The sequence below is a fragment of the Gracilinanus agilis genome, chromosome 3 (genome assembly GCF_016433145.1).
Source record: "Gracilinanus agilis isolate LMUSP501 chromosome 3, AgileGrace, whole genome shotgun sequence".
NCBI lineage: Eukaryota > Metazoa > Chordata > Mammalia > Didelphimorphia > Didelphidae > Gracilinanus > Gracilinanus agilis.
The window spans coordinates 343,820,879-343,848,392 of NC_058132.1; the positions used below are offsets into that span (position 1 = coordinate 343,820,879).

Sequence of the window (27,514 nt, forward strand, 5' to 3'; positions counted from 1 at the left end):
TTGATTTCTACATTCAATCCCTCAAAAAGTCCTATTGATTCTTTGTCAGAAGAATCTCTTAGATACATCTTTTCCATTCCATTTGTAAAGCCATCAACTTACTGAAAACTCTCATGATTCTGGCCTTCACAAATGAAGCAGCTAAAGTAGAATTCCTCCAAGACAATTTTTATATGTCATTCCCTCATTTAAGAATATTCAGTGGAGTGAAATTACTTATTATATCAAATTCAAAAACCTTTATTTGATTGTCAAAAGCTTTCTTCCAGCTATCTCAATCTCCTTTATCTTATCCCAATCTCAATGTGATTTTTCCTTGAAAGAGATTATGATCTCCCAAAACTTGCTCTTTTAATTTTCATTCCTTTGAAGATGCAACTCATAGAGTGCTGATTAATTTCACAAACATCTTGGTATTGGTCAATTCATTATGATTAGAAGTATATACCACCTCCATCTCCTAATTATTACTAACTCAAAAATATAGTTCTTTCTATTAATTGTAATGAATGAAAAAATTATTTATACAGTTTGCAATCATAATCACATAGGTTTCCATAAAAAAAGTCCAAAAAAAGAAAGTTCTAAAAGATAAGTATAATATCATGAGCAAAATTTCAGAGGGTTAGATGAGGAATAAATAAATAAATGGGTTTTAAAAAACTAGAAAAGTTGAGAGTTAGTGAAACAAAAATGTAGCTATGGAATAGTCAGGTAGCAAAGGGGGAAAATGTGGAATGAGAGATAAATATTAGAGCTACTAATGTTAAACTAGAAAAGAATCAGCACACAGCTGTTGCTCTGCATCAATGTTTCTTCTTAAGAGCTCTGTATGCCAATAAACTTATAGATTTAATGAAAAAAAATATGGTTTGTACTTAATGAATGCTTGTTGAAGTTGAATGTAATACTTTCTGTTGATTACAACTGTTTTGCTGAGTTAGTCCAATTTACCTTGCTTAAAATTTATTCTTGAAAATGTGGATAGAAATGAGGAAAGAGGTAGAGCTAAGATGACAACTCAGGATGCCCTTTATACATATAAAAAAATATAAAATACTTGGCACTTTCAAAGATGCTAAATTGAATTATTTCCCATAATGTGTTAAATGTTAGAAACTAGAAAAAAAATCCATGCAATAGGAAAAAAATGGGAAGTTAACTTGTATATAAATATTAATGCTATAATCTAATTTTTGTTATAAAAAGAAAAGCTTAAAACTTACTTGCAGAAGCATCCCAAAACTTTATTGATCCATCTGCGTGACTAGAGAGATAAATTAAATATTAATTAAAACATGATTAAATTAAAATGCCTAATCATTCTTAAAATTTAAAAATCTGAGTTATTCTCACTCATGTAGAAATACCATTATTATGAAAATCTCCTTAGAGAAAAGGATATACGAACTCCAAATTATAACCAATTTATTTTCTTTATTTTTAAAGTTAGATTTTTTTCCCAATAAACTAAAATTTGTTTTGTCTCCCTCCCACCTTTCACTTTTCTTTATTGAGAAATAAAGAAAAATAAAACCTCTGTTACAAACATATATAGTTAAGCAAAATAAATACTTCTTTTGGCTACGACTGAAAAAATGTCTTAGTCAGTATTCTGAGCCCATCATCTCCCTGTCAAAAAGTGGGCCACATGTCTTCTAATGAGTTTTCCAGAATTGTGGCTGGTCACTATGTGGATCAGAGTTCTTATGTCTTTTTTTTTTTTTTAAACCCTTGTACTTCGGTGTATTGTCTCATAGGTGGAAGATTGGTAAGGGTGGGCAATGGGGGTCAAGTGACTTGCCCAGGGTCACACAGCTGGGAAGTGGCTGAGGCCGGGTTTGAACCTAGGACCTCCTATCTCTAGGCCTGACTCTCACTCCACTGAGCTACCCAGCTGCCCCCGTTCTTATGTCTTTTAAAGTTGTTTGTATTTACAATATTGCTGTTATTATACAAATTGTCCTGATTATTCTCCCTTCATTTGCCATCAGCTTATTCAAGTCTTCTCAGGAGGCCATTTATTTTTTTAAATGTTTGTTCTAAATTTATTTAATAATTTTTATTTTTTAGAAAAGTTAACATGGTTACATGATTCATGCTCCTACTTTCCCCTTCACCCCCTGACCCCCAACCCCCATAGCCAATGCGCATTTCCCCTGGTTTTAACGTGTCATTGATCAAGACCTATTTCCAAATTGTTGATAGTTGCATTGGTGTGGTAGTTTTGAGTCTACATCCCCAATCATGTCCGCTTCAACCCATGTGTTCAAGCAGTTGCTTTTCTTCTGTGTTTCCACTCCTGCAGTTTTTCCTCTGAATGTGGGTATCGTCTTTACCAAAAGTCCCTCAGAATTGTCCTGGGTCATTGTATTGCTGCTAGTACAGAAGTCCGTTACATTCTATTTTACCACAGTGTATTGATCTCTGTGTACAATGTTCTTCTGGCTCTGCTCCTTTCACTCTGCTTCAGTTCCTGGAGGTCTTTCTAGTTCACATGGAATTCCTCCAGTTTATTATTCCTTTGAGCACAATAGTATTCCATCACCAGCATATACCACAATTTGTTAAGCCATTCCCCAATTGAAGGGCATACCCTCATTTTCCAGTTTTTTGCTACCATTTGTTACAAATTTAAAGTAAACTTAAGACTGTCGATAAAAGCACGTAACCAAATAATATAGAAAAATGGAACAAAATCCTACCCCTGCTCTTTAACTTAGACAAGATAAAAACCAAACAAGTTAATAAAGCTAAAAAATATTCTCTTTTAGAATTTTCTTTCAGCCTGCCTTAAGTTCATCCATCTTTAATAGTCTACTTATTCAAACTATACACTAGATTTAAAAAATTAGTAAAGTTCTCTATTTATTATAGGAAAGTTTTGATCAGCTGTAATAGACTTTGATCTATTGTAAAGACACAAGACAAAGATGCATTCCTTTACCTGAGAGTGAGATGTCTTATCCTATGATTGATGCTACTTTTAATGAAATAAAAGGTTAAGTGGAAATGCTTTGATATAATTATAGTATTATAACACTTCAAAGTTGTCTTGATGTTTAGTACAAAATACATCAAGTGAACTGATAAAATTTTTTTATTATTACAGTACCTAAACATAGAATCTGGAATAAACTTGACTCAATTTATTTAAAATTTTTTTCATATTATTTGAAATGCTAATTGACTACTTAAATAAGGAAAAGAAATTATACTCATGCTAGGACTTTTGGAACACTATATAGGCCATATCTATTCACTATCAAGCGATCCATGATGTAATTCATTGAATCAATCATTTGACTTTAGCCTTGTCATCAAAGGATACTAGTTCAATTTTTCTTTTTTAAAAGGGCTTACTACTAGGTACAGGGCATTGTGCTAAGCACTGGTCATTCTTGGGATCACATGTTCCTTCTTACTCAGGAGTCAGGAGGCTTATCAGAGAACTTCCCAGTGGACTGAGTCCAAGTATTTAGATGCAGTTTCTCACCAAATATAAACTTGTTTTGTCTCCCTCCCACCTTTGTAATGTAATGTAAGGCTTTACATTTGTAAAGTCTTTTTTATATAAAGCTTTACATAAAAATGGTACCAAACCTCAGGATTCTTGGGCCCCTTATATCCTTGTCTAGATTTTCATCACCTCATGTCTGGAATATTTCAATAACTATTCATCTAGAGTTTCACTCCCTCTAGTCTCTTCCAATTCCAATTAATTCTGTATTTAACTGTTAGATTTGTTTCCCTAAAGCCTCTTTAATCATATCACTTTGATATTAAAAAACTTTCATGGTTCATCATCCTCACCTCTGGGATAACATCCAAACTATAATTCTGGGTCTTTCACAATCTGATTTCAATATTCCTTTCCATAGTCCTTTCCCATGACTTTTCTCTTCAATGATTCTCTTTAGTTAGAATAGGCTCTTCAGTATCTCTTGAATACATTAAGAAAATAACTACTGCCATGCCTTTTCTTAGATTGTTCTCACCAAAAACGACTTCTTTCTGCCTTTTCACCTAGGCAAAGGCTAAACTATTCATCTAGGACTAGCTCAACTCCAACCTCCTCAAGTATTTACTCTATAGGCCACTCTCTTCTCTACGTTCCTATAGCAATTAGCGTCTGTACTACACAACTTAGTTTCAGTTATAATTTTTCTTATTGATTTATGCTTATAAATACTTTGTTCCCAACTATAACATAGGTTCCTGAAAGGCAAAGAAAATGTATTCTTCTTCATTAATATATCCTAGGATAGTTCTTTACCAGTCCTCAAACAGTTGATGATTGAGTAATCATATACTAAAGGGAAGTATAAATAAAACTGAACAAAGGAAATTGAATAAAAATCTGAGTATTTAATGAAAAGCACACCAACATAGCAAGTCAAAGGCCTCTACATCAGCAATGTAGTGTGCAATTACTAGCACATTGGCCTGAAAATATAAAAATTAGTATATAGTCAAATTTCTTACTAGCAAACTTCTTAAAATAGAATATAAGTATAAACCTTATATTGTTTACTGGTTACTTAAAAAAACTTCAGTTGAAATAACATTACATGGGGCTATTAGTTTGAAAGTCATGCTATTATTTGGGGAAACCAGATTGTTAGACAGCCAAGATGATAAAGTCTTTACAATTCATTTTTATAGAGACCTGGATGTATAATTGTCCTGGACTGGGAAAAAAGGTTTTTTTGGATACACTGTGGTGGTGAACCTATAGTATGCATGCCAGAGGGGGCACTCAGAACTCTCTCTGTGGGCACATGCACTGTCACCCCAACACAGAGTTCGCCAGAGTTCATTAGTAGAAAGCCAGAGGGACAGGGGCTGCTCCCTCTCTCCACACACGCCTGAGGACATTTCTTACATCACCCTCCCCTCTAAAATGTTCACCATCACTGCCTGCCCTAACAGACCAGTGGTATAGGAACTTGAATGACCAAGTCACATCAAAGGGGTTCATATGTTTATGCCTGCAAATTGGCAGATATATGGAAGGGGAAGGAAGGTAGATGATGAAAAAAAAATCTCATAAGATCTTAAAAGCAGTTTTGAGAGAGGGGTTTAGGCATTCTTTACTCTCTACTTTAAAATTTGGCCAAAAACGAGTTTGAACATTTTATCTAAAGACAACACAACAAAAAAATTCTTATCTACACCTAGGTGATATAAAATTCATTTCCCTAGAGGAATATAATAGTACAAAAGTATTGTAGTGTACCCTAGTTGAACGTATGGAAAGGGAGCATGTAAATGAGAAGAGCTGGTGCCCTGAGATTTAGGGAATGCATTTTCCTGAGCTTTTACTACTCCAAGAAACATAAAGAAGTTGGGGAGAAAATGGGACTGTGATTTTGTGTTTGCTGGAGCTGAAAGGATAAAAAAAAAAGTTTGATAAATCTCAAAGTCATTTTTCTCCCCATTTCTCTTTTCTTTAGAGTTCCAAAGGCAAAAAAGTGAAGGAATTAACTTGGCACTTGGCATTTCTTTGTCATGATTGGGGGTGCCAATGATACCTTGTACATTAAAGTAGTTTAATAAATGCTTGTTGAATTAGATTATGAGACACATTTATAGCATGCTTTGGGATTTACGAAGCATTTTTTTATGCATTGCATCATTTAAACTCACAACTGTTTTGTGTGATTTATGTGCAAATACTATCCTCATGGTTTTTTCTAGATAATGAAACAAAGATTCAGAGAGGTAAACCTACTTGATCATGGTCATGAGAATGGAACATATAAGAGCCAAGCCACAAGAATGGATCCTCAGGGAACCCCATGCCTTTTTCTTAAACATGCAAGACCTGATTTGCATCAAGTACTTACCTTCATATGATAATAAACACAAGTGAGGAATAAAGATTGGAAGGGAGTATCAAGATTGAATTGAAGTTAAGGATACTGCTAACCAGGACTATAGAAGGGAACGAGTACCTTGATCTTTCTGGCTCTAAGATCAGTATTCTGTCTACTGTACTACATTCACTTTCGATAATGCAATTAACAATATTCTTTAAAAAATGAAGGGCAAATTTATGTGGGTGTGCTTCTAAATATCAGGAATGGACAGCAATGGGTAATTGCATTTACATCCTCAAAAAAGTAAGACTTTAGAGACTGATAATTTTCATAGCTGTCAATTCCTACAAATAAACATTTTAAAAAACCTAAGTATTTTGCTTTTATTGATAGTCTGTATGTAGGCAAGGAAAGTTTGAGTGTTGATTATAACTAAGTGCTTGAAATATAGAGGGAGCTATTCAATAATCCAAAGGTACTTCGGAGTTTGGAGTTTGGTATGGAGAATGCAAGTTTATCTAGATTTTAATAAAGCATATGAAAATCTAACACTATATCTTATGAATGAGATGGAGTAATGTGGGCTAAATGGTAATAAAGTGGATTCAGGTCAACACTAAGTTCTTATGAATAATTTAACATTAGGTGGCAGAGAGGCTTTAATAGAAAGCCCCAGAGAATTGCACTTGTTCCTGTGCAGTTTAAAAATTGTTATAAAGGACTTGGACAAAGGTATAGGTTGTATGTTTATCAAATACACAGATGATACAAAGATCAGAGAGAGATTTATTACTCTGAACAATAGAGCCAGGAGCCTGAAAGATCTAGAGAAGTTAGAACACTAGGCCTAGAATGGTATTTTAGGGATTCTCTAGTTTAAATAATATGATTAAATTTATTAGGGAAAATATAAAGACTAGATATATAACTAGGAAATTTTATACCTGAGGCAAACATCACAGATAGTAACCAGGCCAAAATAAGCACAGAAGATAACATTAATTGGGAGTGGAGGAACTGCCCCATTAGAGAATGGTATGGAAAAAATATGATGACCAGAGTAGCATGGTCACTCTCATGCAAAAAGATGCTTTTGGGGAGATGTTTGAAAGAAGACTTGAAGTCATCTCTCTCCAACATAAAAGAAAATCCATCAAAATATAATGATAGAGCTGGGAGGGACTTTAATGATTATCTAGTATAATTCTTTTATAGAGGAATAAACTGTCACCCCAGAGAAGTTAAGTGACTTGCCCATAGTTACAGAAGAGGCTTTATTAAATTGAACTGAAATTGAGGCTGAGATGAGGTAAAGTTAAATTGAGCCCAAATCTCCTAAATGAATTAGAGTTGAAGAGACCTTTGAGACCATCTTTCCAACTACTTCATTTTGCGAATTGGGAAACATAAGCCAAGAATTAGTATCAGATACGAGCATGGACTAGAACTATTATCTTCTGACTTCTAGTCTAGCATTTTTAAAGCCTGTTTGTTGAAATTTGGGAAAACTATGGCTAGACAGGAGTTTATCATCTCACAAAGACTTGGGGGGCTTTAATGGATTTCAGGCTCAAAAACATGTATTAAACTTCTATCAGTTACAAAGCTATATTTTAGGTTAAGATTTTTTAAAATGCCATTTTTGCCTTTAGGTTTGCTCCACACAGGTAAATTTAATTTGACAAGTGAGAATTCATAATTGAAATGACCTAGAATGGCCTGACATAATAGACAACATTTGATCTGAGGAAAAAAGAATTGAGGTAGGAGTCAATTTCAGGAACAGGGGGCTAGCTTGTGCAAAGGCATAAGAGATGGGAGATGGAAGGCCAAGTTTAAGGAATACCAATGGGGCATTTTAGCTAGAATATAATGTCAATAAGGGAAAGGAATATTAAATAATCCTGGAAAGCAGGTAGGAACAAGATAGGTAAATCTTTAAATACCAGACCGAGGAGTAGATTTAAGTGCTAGATTGGAGTGAGTTACTTCTAGAGGTAATAGATATTTTTAACAGAAAAGTGACAATCAGACTTGTGCTTTAGGAGTCATGAATGAAATATAGTAGCTAAAAATGCTGATGAGATTTTATGCTGTGTTAAGAGAGAGGCACAGAGTGCAAAAAATACGATAATAATCCTCTGATATGCTCAGGAAAGACTAGACATGGAAGAGTGGATATTGATGAGCTGGAAAATGTCCTAAAGAGGACAAACTAGGATGTTAAAAGTTCTCAGGATTATGTCATATGAGAAGCACAGTTCTCCCCTAGATTGAATCCTTTTCTGACCACTTTTTTCAATTTTCTTTGTTGAATCATCATATATCTTCTGGTTTTTAAGTTTGAATGTTCCCCCCAAATATGTGGCCTGGGATTTCTTCTCTTTTCTCTTTATTCTTTCTCCTTTGGAAATACCTTTTCTCATGGGGTCAATTATCATCTTTATGAAGATATTTCCTATATAGATGTATATTTCCTATATAGATGTAATATGTATGTATGTGTCAAATGGCTATATATATATATATATATATAGCCATTTGACCATAGCTACAGCATGACATGGGTTCTAACTTTTAGTGTTGCTAAGTGCCTCCCTGAAACCTATCAAAACTTTGGGGTTGTATGAATTGGCTTATGATAGGTACCAAAGACACAATGAGAAAATAAAAATTATTTATTTTTCCTACCTTTAATATTAAGGTGACTCAGGTAATTCCCAATTAGGTGGAGCAAAATTATTGGGAAAATGTTCATGAACTAAGGGGTTGTTTTCTGAGTCAGCTCTGAGTCTAAGGAAAGAGCTGAAATGTGCCAACTGACCCCAGACATGGGGAGTTTAATAAAAGAGTGAATTCTCCCTTTGAGGAAAAAGACACCCTAACAGGGTGAGATAACACCAGATAACAACAACTATTGACTGTCAACTACAGCAACTCCATAAGGAACCTTTGGTGAGGGGGTTCATAGAATCTTCAGAAGTAGTCTGGGAGGAGAAAGTAAGAGCATGAATTATGTAACCATGTTAACTTTTCTAAAAAATAAATACTAAAATTGTGTTAAAAAAAAAAAAGTAGTCTGGAGCAGCTAATTGTGGGGAAATTGATTTGTGAAAGAAAAATGCTAAGCCTAAAGGTAATCTTATGGAGAGATGAGCCCTTTGGGGGAGGGGAGGGGTAGGAATTTTCCCCTGCTATTCACTTTGCTATTCTGACCACTTGAATTCTATTGCCTTCAGGCAGAGAATAAATTGGATATACTTGCAACATATCCATATAATAATGAATACCCTGACCTGAGGGGAGAGGGAGGTGGAAGGTAAAGTCTCTCTCATCTCTCTTCCTCTACATAGTAGGTACACACACACACACACACACACACACACACACACACACACACACGCATGCACAAATACATGTTTGTGTATATACACAAATATTCATGAGCTTTCAAACCAGAATTCAGGATTTGAGTATCTCTTGTATCTCCACTCAGTGGGATTTTGAAGCAATCACTTAATGAAAGCTATGAGATTATCTTTGGTTTAATGTCAGATGTCATGGAAATTTATCCTACTGCCCAAATATAGACAATTTAGGTAAATAAAATCAAAAAGTCAAATTTCTCCAAGTCAAGGTAGAATTTTAGAACTTATCGGAAGAGGGCCAAATCTTCCATATAAATTCAGTCCTGTCACTGCGCTTACATTACATAGTTAGAAACCAGCAAAAGACAAATGCCTGGCAGCAGAGACCTGGTTTATATATTAGGACAGTAACAAAGTGAATATTTCCAAACAAGGTTGATGACTTATATCATAAGACACAGCATCATGTAGACCTTTCTTAGAAACTGTTACCCAACTACACAGCTAATTGGTTAGTTCATTAAGGAAAACCCATATTAGTCTTACTGTCAAATCACAAGACAATACCCTTATTTAGAGAATAGTGATGACCATTACCTCAGACTCATCTGATCTAGGGAGAGGATGATTATTTCCCAAAAGGAAGGGTGTGCATACTTGCACTATTCGGGACATGATGCACCATATCAGGACATGAAACTCAGATGGTCAGCATCTTATGATAAGAGGGAAGTACCAAAATAGGGAGGGGTTGGAAGTCTACTTAGAAGCAGTTTTATGCTTTAGTTAAAAATCCTTATAAAAATCATGAGTTCTACTCATTTTAATTAAGATTATAATAGAATTACACTAAACACTTTAGAATAACAATATTGATTATCTTAAACCTATCACTATCACTAAAATTTAATCAAGTATAAGAGGGTGTTGTACCCCAAATTTTAATACCTAACCCAGGTTCGATCATGGCCAGAGGAAGAACCACACTGACAATGCAATATGCAAGAAGAGGCTCATTCTTTACTAGCAATAATAGCTAGGGTCGCTAGGCAGAGAGGCATGCCTGAACGACCCCTTGGAATTCTCAGCCAAGAGTTTATATAGAAATGTTTGGGGAAGGGGGTTGGTACATACATAATTATCAAGGTAGTGTCAGGGACAGGTGGTCAGGAAGCATCTGGGGAGGGGGGTTTCAGGGTCAGGGGGCTGGAAGCATTTGGCAAACATACATTAAATAGGCAAATATTGTAAAGCAGGCAAACATAGACAAACATTCCTCAAGACATCAGATAAGATAGCTTCAGTTTTAGGTTTATGATAGGGGGAGATAAGGAAGACTGTGCTGGGAAACCTTGGGGGTTGGGGGTAGCTAGCCCAGGCCAGAAATAGTTCAGTAGACTGCCAGACTGATTTTTAAATCCAACAAGGGTAGGGGTCTATATTCCCAACACAGAGATATATGAATTGTGTCACCTGAGTTTGGTTCAGATACCTTTCCTCAAAGAAAAATAACTAGGTGAGCTGGGAAGGGAAAAGACATTAATAAACTTGCATTAAAAATTCTTCGATGTTCCCTTTGAAGGAAGAGAGAGGAGCTCTGCCAGGCACGGGTGTCTCGACAGGGGGAGACCTACAACTTGACTGGCCAGAAATTTAAAAGGTACCCTGTGGGGCTGGAGTACCCAGTATAAGCTCTGCCCGGGGATAGAGTCCCCAAGATTTAAAGAGGAACTTTCCGGGGTTGGAGGTCGAGATCGGTGGGTTGGAGGCACCCCCCCTCTCCCACGAAAGGTACCTGATGGGGTTGGGAACTCCAGCTTGGTGGGTTAGAGGCCCTCAGTAAGTTGAGCACCAGTGGATGCACTGGGAGAAAAAGGGAGAAGTCCAGGCAGGGACCCGGCCATGTCACTCTATTTCAGTGACTTCTTTGGGTTCCAAGGTGTATGAATGTGTGAGAGTATGTCCTGTAGATTTCTGTTGAGTCTGTTGTTTTTGTGTGTCTAGCTATAAGATTAAACAAAGGAAGGGGAAAGAGTGTCAGATACTTCTTCACAAAGGGGAATTTCTTTCGCAGTGGCTGTTCTACAATCTCCCCATCTACATTTCAAACCTCCCAGACCTTAGTACTGGAGAGGCTGTGCCTGCTCTGGCAGCAGACTTAAAATATGAATAGGAAGGGGATTTAAAAGTTCTTTTCTTAAGAAATCCAGGCAGCCTTATAACCAGCTCACCTCCAAACTCCCACTGGGAGCAGATAGCAATTTTGTCACTGCAAATATTTCTTTTTAATCATGGATCCTAAAGCACTGATTTTTTCCTTTTAAAGCATGCTTGTCATAAAGTTGTATGTTTCTGTTTACTGTTGTCTTTGTCACAGTCTTGTCTCTATGTATTCTTTGGTGTTTTTTTTTTTTTTTTTAAACCCTTGTACTTCGGTGTATTGTCTCATAGGTGGAAGATTGGTAAGGGTGGGCAATGGGGGTCAAGTGACTTGCCCAGGGTCACACAGCTGGGAAGTGGCTGAGGCCGGGTTTGAACCTAGGACTTCCTGTTTCTAGGCCTGACTCTCACTCCACTGAGCTACCCAGCTGCCCCGTCTCTATGTATTCTTAAATTGGACAATTACAAAAAAAGAAAGAAAGTAAAGGGGGGAGTTTGAAGATTGAACTTCCCACAGTCAAAAATCCTCAGCATAGGACAAAAGCAAGTATCTGTTCAATGATTTTTTCCACTTTCTTCCTTTGGATGGGCCCCCAAAGGTGCGAAAAAGAGAAAAATTCAGAGCAGAAAAGGGAGGTTTTACTCCATAATTAAAAGCATTTTTCACTTAAGATTTGATTTTAAGGATTGAGGACTGCTAATGATTTTTGATATGGTACAATGTAATTTTATTTATTGTGGTAACTGTTGTCAGTCAAATGTGAAATATTAACCAGATTTTGTTGAGCACAAAAAATCATGGTTAGAAGTTTGTTAAGCCTTGGTTTCTACTTTGTAAATGTAAAATTCATTCAGATAAAGTTGTAGTGTTATTATTGAGAACTTATTCTAGAATTTAAACTTGGGATTTTTCAAATGAGATGTTCTTTTAATGTATGTGCTGTCAGAACTAGCAACAAGTAATCATATGACACCCAAGAAGTTTTTGTTTTTTAAATGGTTAATCTATGCATGGGTTTTAATAATACAGGTACTAAGAATTGGGTATTTTGCAAAAGATGGAATTTCTAAACAGTGTTGTTTTGACTAAGAGTTGTATGAATTGTTTTTAAAAATGTGTACAGGGAGGCAGCTGGGTAGCTCAGTGGATTGAGAGCCAGCCCTAGAGACTGGGAGGTCCTAGGCTCAAATCTGGCCACAGACACTTCCCAGCAGTGTGACCCTGGGCAAGTCACTTGACCCCCATTGCCTACCCTTATCACTCTTCTGCCTGAGAGCCAATACATAGTACTGACTCCAAAAGGGAAGGTAAGGGTTTTTGATTTTTGGTTTTTGGTTTTTTAAGTGTGTACAATGTATAAGAAGGAATCTGTGATCTAGAGATTAACATATATTCAGACTCAAATTGCTGGAAAGTAATGATGAGTGAATACAAAATATGTATGCATTTAGACTATAAAGAGAATTAAGTTTTCCACCTGAATAGGTTAAGGATATATGATGTGCAAACTGTATGAAATTAATAAGGGAAATTTGACCAGCCCAGGGTTTGACATAAGGATTACATGCAATTAAATATAGCACCTTTCCTCTTTTTTTGTAATAATGGTAAAGAAGAAGAAGCTGGAGGAAATAAGAGTAAAGAAATAATAGGTGTAAATTCTGGTGCAAAATAGATACAATAAAAGGTAAATCAGAGTAATATCAATGAAATTAAATCAGTTATGTAGCAATGCTTTGAGGTAAAAAGAAACTAAACTGGAGGTTCTATCCTGTTTTAAACAGGTTTGGAAGGAATAAGAGTAAATGCTTTGCAATTCAGTTGTTTACATACTGAAAGATTACTAAAGGACTTGAAGTTATTTAGAAGTTGTGGAGTTCAAACTAAAATTTATAGAGAATAATTTATTATGAAAGCTTTGATACATGCAAAATTTTAAATTGTGGTGATCTCACTTGTTAAAGAGAGATAAGAGACAAGATTTAAGTCATAAAAACCTAAATCAAGCCAGGCAGCCTTAGGGTAAATTGCTCACAAGCAAACAGGAAGGAAAGAGAGAAATACTTTTAATTGTTCCACTTTGATACTTAGGAACTGATATAGCAACACAGTACATAAGTAATATCTTAAAGAGTTTAAAGATGAGTATATTTTAATTGTATACTTAAGAGGGTTTAAGGAGATGTTCAAGCAAGTAAGAGTTGATGGAAAAGTCATGGATATCTTGTAAAACAGGGTTTTGTTTGTTTTTTTTTTAGCAGTATAGTTGTTATAGAGATGCAAATGGTGAGCCCCAGGGTTGGGGGTGGCAGGGAGGCCCTTCTCAGGGATGAGGGGACTCCAGGCTTAGCTTAGAGTGAGAAAGATTTATTGCTAAGATGGGATTGGTGGCCAGTGGGATAGCATGGGTGGAGCAGCCCTGAGGGGTTGTCCTCTGTGGCATGGCATGGTAGCACCAGTGAAGCAACTGTCAGGGGTTGCCCCCCCATTCCCCCTTTTCAAAAGTGTGGTCATAACTCCTTGCAGTGGAGGATCTGTCTGGGATCCTTGGGGCTTAGGCTATCAAGGTGTGGCCAAAGGTGTATCTCTTTTGTTACAGGGGAAGGGAGTTTCCCTGTCCACAGCATGCCTGGGTTGGGGGGTGCAGGGTCCCTTCCATCTCTGCACAAAGCCCATGTTAATCTCAAGAAGACTGTTTTCCATCCTTATCTATCCTCCCATCATAAGAGGTTTAAAAATATAATAGGTTTAAGTGTTTAAATTGATCATAAATGGTTTTTTTGGGGGGTTTTAAAAAAAACTATCACAAATGGTTTTTTATCTCAGTGTATTAAAGTTGACTAACTTTATTATTACATTTGACTTCCTGGTATTGAAAATAGATAAGCAGTCTGCTTGTCAAAAGGCTTGCTTTAAGGTTTACAGTGCTTAAAAGGTTTTAAATCTTGTAATTGGAAATAGACCCTGTAATACTATACATGCTTTGTGATATTCCTTTAAATATGATTTTTACATAAATTGTTGCTAAAACATGTATTTTAAGTATTGTTTGAATGTAAGCAAAAGCTCATTGTCAACCTGACTGTACCATAGGTTTTGTTCACTCCTCAGTGGTTACCTCAGTTTACCAATTTGTACTATGAACTGAATTTTATAATTGATGAGCACTATGCTAAAGGTACAGTGTCTCAATTCTTGGGAGTTATTGATTAGCATTTGAAGGGATACCAAATGGTACGTTTATTTTTGTGATGGTTACAGAGAGTCAGAGAAAGTGAAGAGGTATGTTGTGTTGGAATACAGAAGAAAGAGAGACTTGAATGTCCTGAATATGCAGATTCCTTATGGGTAAATGGAAGTTGTGTTCTGCTTTTAAGCAGAGGGTTTGAGGGAAAAAGAGAGAGGAAGAAGGAGAGAGGAGAGATGAAAGAGAACAGATAGTGAGGTGAAAAAGAATAGATAGATGTTCTACTCTTATAATTGGATCCTTGATCTAGGGATAATTTCTAAAATTAGTGTATATGGTGTTGGGAAAATCACAAATGATTCTGGAATTCTCTTGAAAGTTACACTGAAGAGATTTCTGTCTGACTTATCTTAGTCTTTCAGATGGCCCAGGTACAGGAGATGATAATAGCCCTGATTTATATTTACTGTGGAGCTACTCAATCCAGCACTCCTGTTCCTTAATTCAGGTTTTGTGACTAAAGTGTGATATATTAATTATTGCCAAAATATGTAAGAATAACTGATTGATCAGCCTGGTAGGGATGTGAAAGGCTTGTTTGAGGGTATGGAAATTGTTTCAAGACTGCTGCTTAGCAGAATTTCTCTGAGCTGTAATGGGAAAGACTTGTCTTTTAAGGAAGGAGAAGGCTTCTGGGATCCAATGATGATATATTGCAAAAGACAGAAAATGTTCTGTGATGGTTAGAGAGGCAATTCTAGGGCTCAACCTAGACTGGACCTCTTCTGACCATCTAGGCTACTAATCCTTGAGTGACACAAAGATGACATGAGCCAGTGATAGCTTTGGCCTATACATATGGCATGAGTCAGTAACAGCTTTGGCCTGTACATGGAGCCCCTCACTATGTGTCACTTGGGATGTGAGGAAATGTTTTTCCCCTCTACCTTCCCTTTTTGGAGAAAGTTCCCATAATCAGCACTTAATGCAAGTTGTAAATTAAGGTTTCTATCTCCCCAAACAACCTATTAGGTTAATAATTGAAAATTATCAAATTGATAGGGAACATACTTTGAGAAGTAGGTGAAGTTTAGTGATAGATGACTTATAGCTTGCAGCCTTAATTTACCACAACTGAAGTTTGGATCTTGACCCTAGAAATAACCCAGGGCTTTCTGGATTTCCTCCAGAATCTGGGATAAAGAAATTTATCTGTAAAGTGTTGTTATTCAAGTAGTTATAGATGCCATATTAATGTGGGCTTTGCAAAAAGGTATTCTTTAATAGAAACATGTCAGAGGATGATTTCTGGGGATAAAATCTGTTGGCTAAGATACCCAAATGTTAGTGTTTAATATGAGTTTCTATTGTGCTAATTTTCTCTCTTTGTATCTGGTGTCCTAGTTTTTGCCCCAGTCCTAAGTTCTATCCTTCTGCCTTAGGGATGGATGCTCCCCCTTGTGACAAGTCTGCCAGTCTGGGGAAACAGTCCCTGTTCTCCAAGCCTTCAGGACCCTGGCATTCGTTGCAGAGACACCCCTGAAGACCCTATGCCCACAGCTCCTCCTCCTCCTGCTCCCCCTCTCAGAGATACGACGCCCCTTATCAGCTTGAAGAAGCTACAGAAGATTGAAACCATCAGCCCTCTTTCCTTAGATATTTAGAAGGGGGGGGAGGGGAGACGGCATGGGACATTGTGGGACATTGTGCCCTGGAGACAGCATAGAACATTGTACTCCCGTAGTGAAAAGATTTTTCAGGCAAACTATAGGCAGGAAAATTCCCTTTGCTTCCACTATGATAGACCTTTGTCATAGATGTATCAACACCGTATAGTTTATAGTCCTTCAGCAACAGTACCAGGCTATCTCCCCAATACCGTCCAATTGTAATGACATTTAAGAATGATTTCTTTATGATCCAACTCCAGAAGTGGGGAATGTGGACCCTAGAAAGAGTCAGAATTAAAAAATCCTGACCCCTGTATGACATTATGGGCCCGACCCTTATGTGACATTATGGTGAAATAGAATTATCCACAAAAATCCCAACCTTGCAGACCTCCAGTCTCCAGGGACTGACCTTATCTACCTTGCAGACCTCCAGTCTCCAGGGACTGACCTTATCTACCCTGAAGACCTTTCCCTTCTCCCCAGGATATCTTCCCTTCAGGAATTCACCTTATCTACCTTAGGACATTCCCCTTATCTACAAGATTTCCTAACCTAAGGACATTCCTCTACCCTGTTTCATTCTGACTACTACTCCATAAAAACTCTAGCCCAGACACAGCTCAGGTCCCTCACCAACTTTTTGTGAGATACTCTAGCTGGAACTAGACAATAAAGTCCCTTTGCATCTTGCATTGTTGGCTCAAGACTCATTTATTGGGATACTTCTCTGGGCATAACAGTGTCTTTGTCCTGTACTCTCAATGAGATTAGATTGTAAGCTCTTAAAAGGCAAAGGTTGTTGTCATTTACTTGAGTTGTATTCCCCACAACACATGGCACAAATCAATAACCAAAGCAGTCAACAAATTCTTGATGGTTGATTAATTCACCAATAATCTTCTACTTACCCTGTAATAATAATTTCTGGATATGTTTGGGTCCCAATGTTCCAGGTCCCTCCACTGACTGGCCACTCCTAAAAAGAATAATCAGAAATCATATATTAATTTTGCATTATTTTGAAGCCTGAGTGCATTAAGACATTTTTTAAAAGTCACTGATTTATTTTTTAAAACATTTCAATATGCATATAATAAGTAAATAGCTACACAATGCTTTAATTATTTTTCTTTAATTATTTAATTAAAGGTTTTAATTATGCCCTAAAACAAACATTACCAAATCTCTAACTGCATTTCCATTATAATTTAAAGTTTTCCTTACCATCATTTCTCTTTAAAAAAAAAAAAAAAAAGCTAAATGAAACCAGAAGCAAGTTTAAGGAAGGGGAAAAATGTATGCTTATTTGAAGAGACTGATGTGGATGCACAGGGAACTCCCCAATCCAACTTAGATTCTTGAAATATATGTACAGAAGACTGGAGGGAAGGGCAGGAGACAAGATGATTATGACTGCATGGCATAGTACTGTAAGAATAATATCACAAGGAGTAGCTAGGTAGCATTGTGGATAGGGTGCCAGGCCTGGAGTCAGGAGGTTCTGGGTTCAAATCTTAACTTCAGACACTTCTTAGTGTAACCCTGAGCAAGTCACTTAACCCTGACACCTAGTCCTTGCTGTTCTTCTGTCTTAGAGCTGATACTAGGACAGAAGGTAAGGATTTGTAAATAAAAGAATAGCATCAGAGAGCTAAAGCTAAAAATGCTGTGGGGAAAGCTAAGATCAGCAAAAAAGGTTTGTTCCTGTTTATATTTTAAGCTATATTGGAGAGAAGATGAGACCTAAGGAATGTGTAAAACTGTTGCTCAAGGCAGATGGAATTAAGATAATTGACAAAAGGGAGAAAAGGGAAATACTTATGTCTGTTTTGTCTGCCTGGGAGAGTGCCTTTGGATTGCTAAAGAGGAATCTAACAAAAATGGCTAAGGAGTTTAGATTCAAGCTATATTAGGAGCTATTAAGTACCCTATCCTCAATTCAGGCTTATGTGACTGCTAAGCTACTGTCAGTGGCATTTAGAGATCATGGAGAACAGGAGAGGTACTATATAACTAGAGAAGAAAAAAATGTTACCCTGATTTAAAAAAAAAAAAAAAAGAGGAGGAGAGTAGTATAGAATCTGCAACTGTAAATCAATGAGATTGGCTTTGTTTTCTGGAAAAATTCTGAAATGGATCATTAAAGAAATGATTAGTAAACACGTAATAATGAAAGAGGTGATTACAAAAAGCCAGTTTCATCAAAAAATTACTTCCTTTTTTGAAAGGATTATTCCACTGGTAGAATGGGGGAATGTTGTCACTATAGTATTTTATAAAGTAACTCATTATTCTTAAAGGAATTATGGAGAGTTAATGTGGGAAGCCAATAAGAGAAAAGATAAAAATTTGAGACTCCTCTTTGGACTCCTTTTCTGGTCCACATCTTTCCTTACTGAAAAACTTTAAGCTCTTAGCAAACCAGTAGTCAAGAGGTTAACATTCTTCCCCTTTGGTCAGAAATGCAGCAGCTTGGCAACTCAAGACCTAAACCTTAGTTTTAGCTAGGAGAAAAGTATTCTCAGACTTAGCTTGCTGATAATCATGCAGCTGAAGGTCCTGCCTGGTTCTTATCTTAACTTTGAAGCTTCTAAGCCTGTTGTATTATCTATGTTAAAAATGCAGCTCTGCTCAGCTGTGGGAAACTTTCCTTGTGCTTTTGGGTGAAAGGGAGTTTGAATTTTCATATATAATAAATTTGTGACTCAATACTTCTTATCAACTAGTCCTTATCAGATTATGTAGAGATGATAAATAGATCTCTACAAGGTAAGGACTAGAAGAAAATGCTACTAGACAGATTTAGAACTAATTAGAATAGACATTAATGGTTCAAGGTCTCTAGTAGAGTATCCTAGGAATCTATGTAGTTGGTTCTGGACTGTTTAAAGTTCCATAATTTTATTGAATAAAAGAATAGATGACATTCTTGTAAAATTTTCTGATGACACAAAGCTAAGAGTTATAGTTAACTCACCAGATGAAACCATCAGGATCCAGAAAGATTCTGACTGGCTAGAGTATTAGGTTGGATCTAAGAAGATGAAATTCAGCAGAGATAAATTAAATTATACCTGAGTTTAAAAAATCTGTTTCACAAACACAAGATGGAGGAGGCAAGGTTAGTATCTTGTCTGAAAAAGATCAGTGGGTTTCAGTGGACTCCAAACTCAAAGAGTAGGTAGTGTGAAGTGGCAACTGAAAAAGTGAATGCAAATGTCAGTTCTGTAATGAGGTATAACTCCCAGGAATAAGGAGGTGATAGTTCCTCTGTACTCTAACCCACTCATACCACATCTGGTGTATCATATTTAGTTGTGGGAGTCACAGTTCAGGAAGAAATTCTTAAGCTTCTCTAACAGGGGTCAATCAACACAGTGGACTGCTTTTAGTCAATGACATATGAAGATTGGTTGAAGGAACTGGAGAAAAGAGTCTGAAGAAGACCCATGGTGAACAGGACAGTGATCTTCATTGACACAAAGGATTGTTATGAAAAAGAGTTGGATTTCTTGAGTGTGGCCAGAGGGCAGAACCATGAAAAATGGGTAAAAGATGCGTAAATATAAGTTGATATTAGGAAAAAATTCTTGACAACTAGATCTATCTCCACATTTAATGGGCTGATTTCAAAAATAGTGGGTTACTCCTCGTTGATAGTCTTCAAGCAGGGACTGGGTATTTTATGGGGGAATTGATTTTCAGGTAAGGATTGGACTAGATAGTTGTGAGATTCCTTCCAACTCTGAAATTCTATAATCCTATGATTTTAAGAGAAAATAATGGTAGTTCCTAGAATTGTCATAGAACTCAAATAGATAATAGAATTAAAAGTAAGGCATTATTAGTTGGAAAAGATGTACTAATATTTGTTCAAAGTTTGGATTAAGTAATAGTCAGACATTTTATGAGAGGCAGATTAGAAGTAATTCTCTGCAAAAACAAAACTGACAGCTTTTAGGTGCTCAGAAATAAAGGAATCAAATGCATTGGAGTAGAAACAACAGGAAGGCAAAAGTCACCCCCATTTTTATTCATTCTCTTAAGAAATATTTCTTAAACATCATCTACATGCAAGTCAATGTTAGGCACAGGAGACACAGAGAAAAAAACAAAAATAGTACCTGCCTTCAATGAATTTGATATCATATGTAAACCTTTATGGTATGCAGTGATGGACAAACTTTTTAAAGAGGGGGCCAAAGGAAAGGAAATGCTTATCTGTCAGTCTGTTTCTAAGGCAACTCTTTCAAAGTTTCATTGTATTGTATCCTACTCATTGTATTTGTCAGATTAGGAATAATGTCAAGGGCTGGATAGAACATTTCAGGGGGCCGCATCTGGCCTGCAGGCTGTAGTTTGCCCATCACTGATATACAGGATTATTTGAGGAAGGAGCAAATGCCAATAATCTGGAGAAAAGCCTTGAAAGGTAAAAAAGGACTCAGGCAGAGATGCTCTCTTCCCCCACTTCACCGGATATGAAAACATTTTTTCACATCACTCACCCTTCTACCCAACAGCCCAGTGGGAGTGCTTTCTCCCTCTCCTACGTGGGATAAAGGGGGCTCTAGGCACTTGCTCTTTGGGGGGCAAGGTACTTGGTCTCTAAAAGGTTTGCCATCACTGATATAGGAGAAAAAATAATGAGTTCAATATTGGACGAGTTGAAGTTAAGATACTAGAAACCCAGCTTGATATGTATGAAAGAGCCGGATTTGGAGGTCATTGGAGAGATCAGGGGAGGATAGGTAGATTAAAGAACTGTTAGCAGAGAAATGATAATTAAATTTATAGAAGCTGTTGAGATTTATAGAAGATGTTGAGATGACTAAGTGAAATAGTATAGAAAGAGAAGAGAAAAGAGTCTAGGACAGAACCCTGAGGTATACATATAGAGGACATGTTCAGGATGAGGACCCAGATAGTAAAGGGGACTGAAAAGGAAAAGTCAGGGAGGTAGAAGGAGAACCAGATTACAAGGGGTTGAAAAGAAGAGGGATAAAGGCTTGGAATCAAACATGACTTTTTCTAGTTTGATTGTAAAAGAGAGATAAAAGACAGTAGTTTGAGGGGGTTAAATGAAGATTGACACTGTTAAAAAAGAGAATGAGGGGGACAAGTTACAAGGTAATTGGAAATAGATAGGTTCAAAAGCACATGTAGAAAGACTGACCTCAGCAAATATAAAGGTCTCCTCTTTGTCAGAAACTAGCACAAATGGCAAGAAAATAGAAATATGATATATAGAGAGTTTTTGAGGTATAGAATAGAGTTGTGTTGGTGACACTATGGCATGTGTGCTGGAGGGGGCTGCTCTCCTACCCCCCACTCCATGTGTGCCTGAGGACATTTCTCTCATTACCCGCCCTTCTTCCCAGCAGCCCAATAGGAGTGCTTCTTTCCTCCCCTCTCTGGGTTGGTGGGGCTCACATGTGGGGTGAAGGTTGTGGTTTGGGCACTCAGTCTCTAAAAGGTTGGCCATCACTAGAATAGAGGATTAAAGAGAGATACTGACAGATGCCCTTGATTTTCTCCAGTAAAAAAGAAAGGGAGGTAAAATTTCTCTGCTGACAGGAAGTCTGGAAGGGATAATATAGGGGGGCTAAAGTAGAATAGAGGGGCAGCTGGGTGGCTCAGTGGATTGAGAGCCAGGCCTAGAGACTGGAGGTCCTAGGTTCAAGTCCGGCCTCGGACACTTCCAGCTGTGTGACCTTGGGCAAGTCACTTGACCCCTACTGCCCACCCTTACCACTCCTGGGCCAAGGACGGTCCCTAGCCCTGATGAAAAAGGAGGAGGGTTGGGCCTGGGGCTAGCAACCCCACCCTGTAAAAACTACATCTGCTAAAGAAACTGCAACCTAAAGTAGGGGCAGCTGGGCTAGCTCAGTGGATTGAGAGCCAGGCCTAGAGACGAAAAGGTCCTAGGTTCAAACCCGGGCTCAGACACTTCCCAGCTGGGTGACCCTGAGCAACTGCCTACTGGTTGTGGCCCTATGCTCCTAGAATGGAGTCCCAGGATAAAAAAAAAAAGTAGAATAGAGATAGCCTTCACCTAAGACATACTTCCTGTGTCACCTAAGACAATATACTTCCTGTGTAGTGGTCTTCCTGTGTAGTGGTATCTCTTTATCCAATGTCTGGAAGTGTTTTGCATATTCCAAAATGATTAAGGACTTTTATACCTTGCTTAATGCCTTTGATTGACTATATTCAATAGAGGTATTCTCATATGATAAAGGACTGCTAGGTAGAACAATAGCTAGAGGCTGGCCTGGAGTCAGGAAGATCTGAATTCAAATGCCTTCAGATACTCATTAGCTGTGTAACTTTGGGCTAGACCACCATCTTTGCCTCAGTTTCCTCAGCTGTCAAATGACCTGGAGAAGGAAATGGCAAACCACTCTGGTATCTTTGCCAAGAAAACTCCAAATAGGGTCATACAGAGTCATATAGGACTGAAAATATTAAATGACAATAACAACAATACCAGATAAAGGTATCAGGGTATATAGCAAGTTGTTATGTACTTTAAAGGTAGCAGAGTAATCAGTTGCTCTAATCATTTCCTACCCTCACAAATGAATGAATGTAATAGCTAATAAGAGAAGCAGAACAGTTACTCTTATTATAATGAAAGCCCAATTGAGATTAAATAACATGAGTTTTAATAGACTCAACTGGCACCCTAAATAGTCAAAGTAGTAGTAGGACTAAGAGAAACTATTTGGTGATAGATCAAGCAAGAAGAAGAGCCATGGGTATAACTAATGTTAGATATTTAGCACTTTCACTCATGAACAGCAAATGAACTGATATTTAAGGGAAAGCAGTTATAAAAGGAAACGAAGCAAATGCTCTTAATTTAGGTAAACTGGAGTTCATTATTCTACCAGGTAGGAAACATAATTTGTAGCAAAAACACTGGGTAATAATTTGAAAAGCTAGATTTCCATTGCATATCCCAAATGCCTTCAGAGAGGTCAGGAAATAGCACAAATAATTATAGTGTGATCTGAGTAAATGAGAAATTCAAAATGCTCCAAGAAAATCTGAAGAGGAAGAAAAAACTTTCAGCTCAGAAAGATCAAAATAGGCTCTATAGATATGAGCACTGAAGAAGAGAAATATTCTTCTAGCTGGAGATGAAGAAGGAACACATTCAGGCATGAGAGTAGGCCTGAACATGAATGAAGAGAAGTAGGAGATGGAGTGCCAATTTCATGAGGTAGTTCAGTTTGCTTGGAATTAAGCATATATATAGGAAAGCTAATGTGAAATAAGCTTAAGAACCCAGTTTTGATGAATTGCTAAAATGAAAAGCAATTTCTCATTAATGACATCAAAAATTATAATTCATATTGCTTAACATTTTGTCAACATTTTGGTGGACTGGATTTCCATCACCACTCCCTTCACCCCTGCCCTCAGAGAATAGACTAGACCCCGGAAAAAGTAGTGATTAGCATTGTGGGCTCTGAACTGATTTGTAGGTGGGAAATTAGAATCTTGGCAATATTTTAAACTAAGGAGTATTCTAGAGTCAGGTTTTCTCAGTGCAACTTGCTTTAGTGGCATTAAATTTCTGGACTTGTGGAGTAAACACCATTTATTTTCTCCTGCTTCCCATAGGTAGTGAGATTGTACATAGAAAGAACTTGAAGAAAGCCAGGGAACCCTGGAAGTAGAGATAAGGAGGAAGAGTATTCCAAGAATGGGGAACAGTCAATGAAAATGTCTGGGGATGGGATATCTTCTTGGAGGAACACCAAGAAATACAGTATCATTTAATCATATAATAATAACAATAAGTAGCTAATATTATATAGTGCTTACTATGTACCAGGTACTGTGCTAAGTACTTTACAATTATTATTTCATTTGATCCTCACAATAACCCTGTGAAGTATATGCTATTATTATCCTCATTTTAGAGTTGAGGAAACTGAGACAAAAAGATGTTAAAGTGACTTGCCCAGGGTCTCACTGCCAGTAAGTGTCTAATACCTGATTTGAACTTGTCTTCCTGACTCCAGGCCGGACACTATCCATTGTGCTCCTTAATTGAAGGTGGGGGTGGGAGTTGAGGGGTGCAAGGGATTAAGGTAAAAGAAGACTGGAAAGGAGGGTAGGTCATGAATGACTTTTAATGCCAAAAAGAGGATTTTCTATTTGGGCCTGGAGACTATGGAGAACCATTAGAATACTGGGATTGGGGGAGCAGGGTGGTGACATGGTCAGACCTGAGCTTTAGGAACATCACTTTGACAGCTGAGTGGAGGATGGACTGGTGGGGAGAGCTGTGTGGAAGAAAAATCAACCAATAGATATTGCAATAGTCCAGGAATGAAATAATGAGAATCTGTATTAGGCTGGTAGCAGTGTCAAAGGAGAGAAGCAGAAGTAGGTGTATCTGAGTGATCTTAGGAAGCTAAAATGGAAAGATCTTGGCAAGAGATTGAATATGAGGAAAGGGTAAGAAAGAGTGAAGAAATTAAGAGAACATCTAGGTTGTAAAGCCTGGGTGACTGGGAAGATGATGGTACCTTTAGAAGTAACATGGTTATTGGAAGAAGGCAAGTTCAATTTTGGACATAGTTTAAGATGTCTAGTGTTGCAGTTAAAAATATTCAAGAGCCTGGTTTGGGGGTAAGTATATCAATTTATTGATTAGGCTGGCATTTAACCAATAAATTAATAGGCCTTGATGATCAAAGACAAGAAAGTTCCTTCAGGAATGTCTATAAATACAGTTTAGGATTATTATTATTTAAACCCTTCCCTTGAACATCCTAAGGCATCTCTAATTAGTAAATAGCTAATGAGGAGGTGGACTTAAAGAGACCTCAATTCCTCCCTCATTACTTCATCACAAGGGAGATGGGCTTTTTTTTCTTCATAAATAAGGAAAACACCAGGGAAGTGTGACCAAACCACCTTTCTTTTAAATAGGTCAAAGCTCATTGGGGCTGATGAGGCCAGCCTTCTACAGCCTTTAATCCTTTTGAGGTTTTAACAAAAGATTAAAGGTCCCAGCCCAGTTTGATAGCTTGAAGCTTGGGAGTAACCTCACCTAGGAAGCAGGCTGTTTGAGCCTGACCTTGAAGGCTATTGGGAAAATGCTTTCACAAAGAAATAGTATTAGTAAATGATATAATTCTAAATTAATTTTTCTCACTAAGGGACATCCAACATATCTGTTGGTAGTTGGAGATGTGACACTTGAAGATAAGTAGATTTACAAATCATTAGCAAAGAAGCAATAATTGAACCCATGGAAGCCAATGAAATCACTAAGTAAAATAGTACATGGAAAAGATGAGGATCCATGTTAGAGCCCTGGGGGCATCCATGATTAGTATGCAAAACCTGGATGAAGATCTAGCAAAGGAGCCTGAGAAGGAGTGATCAGATATGTAGAAGAAGAATCGGGAGAGGAGTACTGTCACAAATCCCTAGAGAAAAGAGAGTACAAATGAGTAGAGGGTGGTTACTGGTAATGAAAGCTGCATAAAGGTTGAGGAAGTTAGGACATGAATATGGAGGGAATACCCTGCAAGAATCAGCAAGTAGATCAGTGTAACCAAAAGGGAATAAAGTGTAAGAAGATTGGTATATGATCCTAATGGAATACTCCTGGCTCCATAAGAAATGACAAAGATTGGGGGCAGCTGGATGGCTCAGTGGATTGAGAGCCAGGCCTAGAGATGGGAGGTCTTAGGTTCAAATATGGCCTCAGACACTTCCTAGCTGTGTGACCCTGGGCAAGTCACTTGACCCCCATTGCCTCGCCTTACCACTCTTCTGCCTTGGAGCCAATACAAAGCATTGACTCCAAGACAGAAGGTAAGGGTTTAAAAAAAAAAAAAGAAAAGACAAAGATGATCACAAAAAAACCTGGAAAGATTTATATGAAATGATGCAAAGTGAAGTTAGAAGGCCAGGAGAACAGTATATACAGTAACAGCAATAATCTATGATGATCAACTATGAAGGACTATCCACTGCTATAGAAAGAACAAAATCTAAATGCAAATTAAAGAATGCCCTTCTTCACTTTATTTTCTAGTGTAAATATGTGCTTTCTTTCACAACATGATGAACACGGAAATGTGTATTGTATAATAACACATATACAACCTATTTCATATTACCTGCCACCTTAGAAAGGGGATGGGTGACAGGGAGGGGAAGAATATGGATTGCAAAATGTCAGAAAATGATCATTAAAAATAAAAAGAAAAGTGTAATCTGGGTGTGTGGAGTGAGAAATTAGTGCATTATTCTCAAGGTAATAGTTATTAATATCTGCAAGATCAACACCCCTAGGGTAAGTGACATTAGCAAGACAGTGTATGATAAACTCAAAGAGCCCAACTTTTGGGACAAAAATCCACTATTTGACAAAAACTGCTGGGAAATTTGGAAAACAATATGGGAGAGATTAGGTTTAGATCAACATCTCACACCCTACACTAAGATAAATTCAGAATGGGTGAATGACTTGAATATAAAGAGGGAAACTATAAATAAGTTAAGTGAACACAGAATAATATACTTGTCAGATCTCTGGGAAAGGAAAGATTTTAAAACCAAGCAAGAGTTAGAGAAAATTACAAAATGTAAAATAAATGATTTTGATTATATTAAACTAAAAAGCTTTTATACAAACAAAAATAATGTAGCCAAAATCAGAAGAGAAACAACAAATTGGGAAAAAATCTTTATAACAAAAAACTCTGACAGGAGTCTAATTACTCAAATATACAAGGAGTTAAATCAATTGTATAAAAAAAAATCAAGCCATTCCCCAATTGATAAATGGGCAAGAGACATGAATAGTCAATTTTCAGATAAAGAAATCAAAGCTATCAATAAGCACATGAGAAAGTGTTCTAAATCTCTAATAATTAGAGAAATGCAAATCAAAACAACTCTGAGGTACCACCTCACACTTAGCAGATTGGCTAAAATGAAAAAAGGGGAGAGTAATGAATGCTGGAGGGGATGTGGCAAAATTGGGACATTAATGAATTGCTGGTGGAGTTGTGAACTGATCCAACCATTCTGGCTGGCAATTTGGAACTATGCTCAAAGGGCTATAAAAGAATGCCTGCCCTTTGATCCAGCCATACCATTGTTGGGTTTGTACCCCAAAGAGACCATAGATAAACAGACTTGCACGAAAATATTTATAGCCATGCTTTTTGTGGTGGCAAAAAACTGGAAAAGGAGGATATGTCCTTCAATTGGGGAATGGCTGAACAAATTGTGGTATATGCTGGTGATGGAATACTATTGTG

General features: G+C 37.2%; 1 protein-coding gene across 3 annotated transcripts in view; it reads right to left on the reverse strand.

The window, feature by feature from the left end:
* The window catches only part of STXBP5L (syntaxin binding protein 5L), a 437,905-nt gene that overhangs the window by 132,023 nt on the left and 278,368 nt on the right, over positions 1–27,514 (reverse strand). For all 3 annotated transcript variants that reach the window (XM_044670068.1, XM_044670069.1, XM_044670067.1), the window contains exons 13-14: positions 17,120–17,187; positions 1,227–1,267 (exon numbers count right to left, since the gene is read on the reverse strand). In XM_044670068.1, the coding sequence (XP_044526003.1) occupies positions 1,227–1,267; positions 17,120–17,187 (109 nt within the window). The remainder of the gene's footprint in view (positions 1–1,226; positions 1,268–17,119; positions 17,188–27,514) is intronic.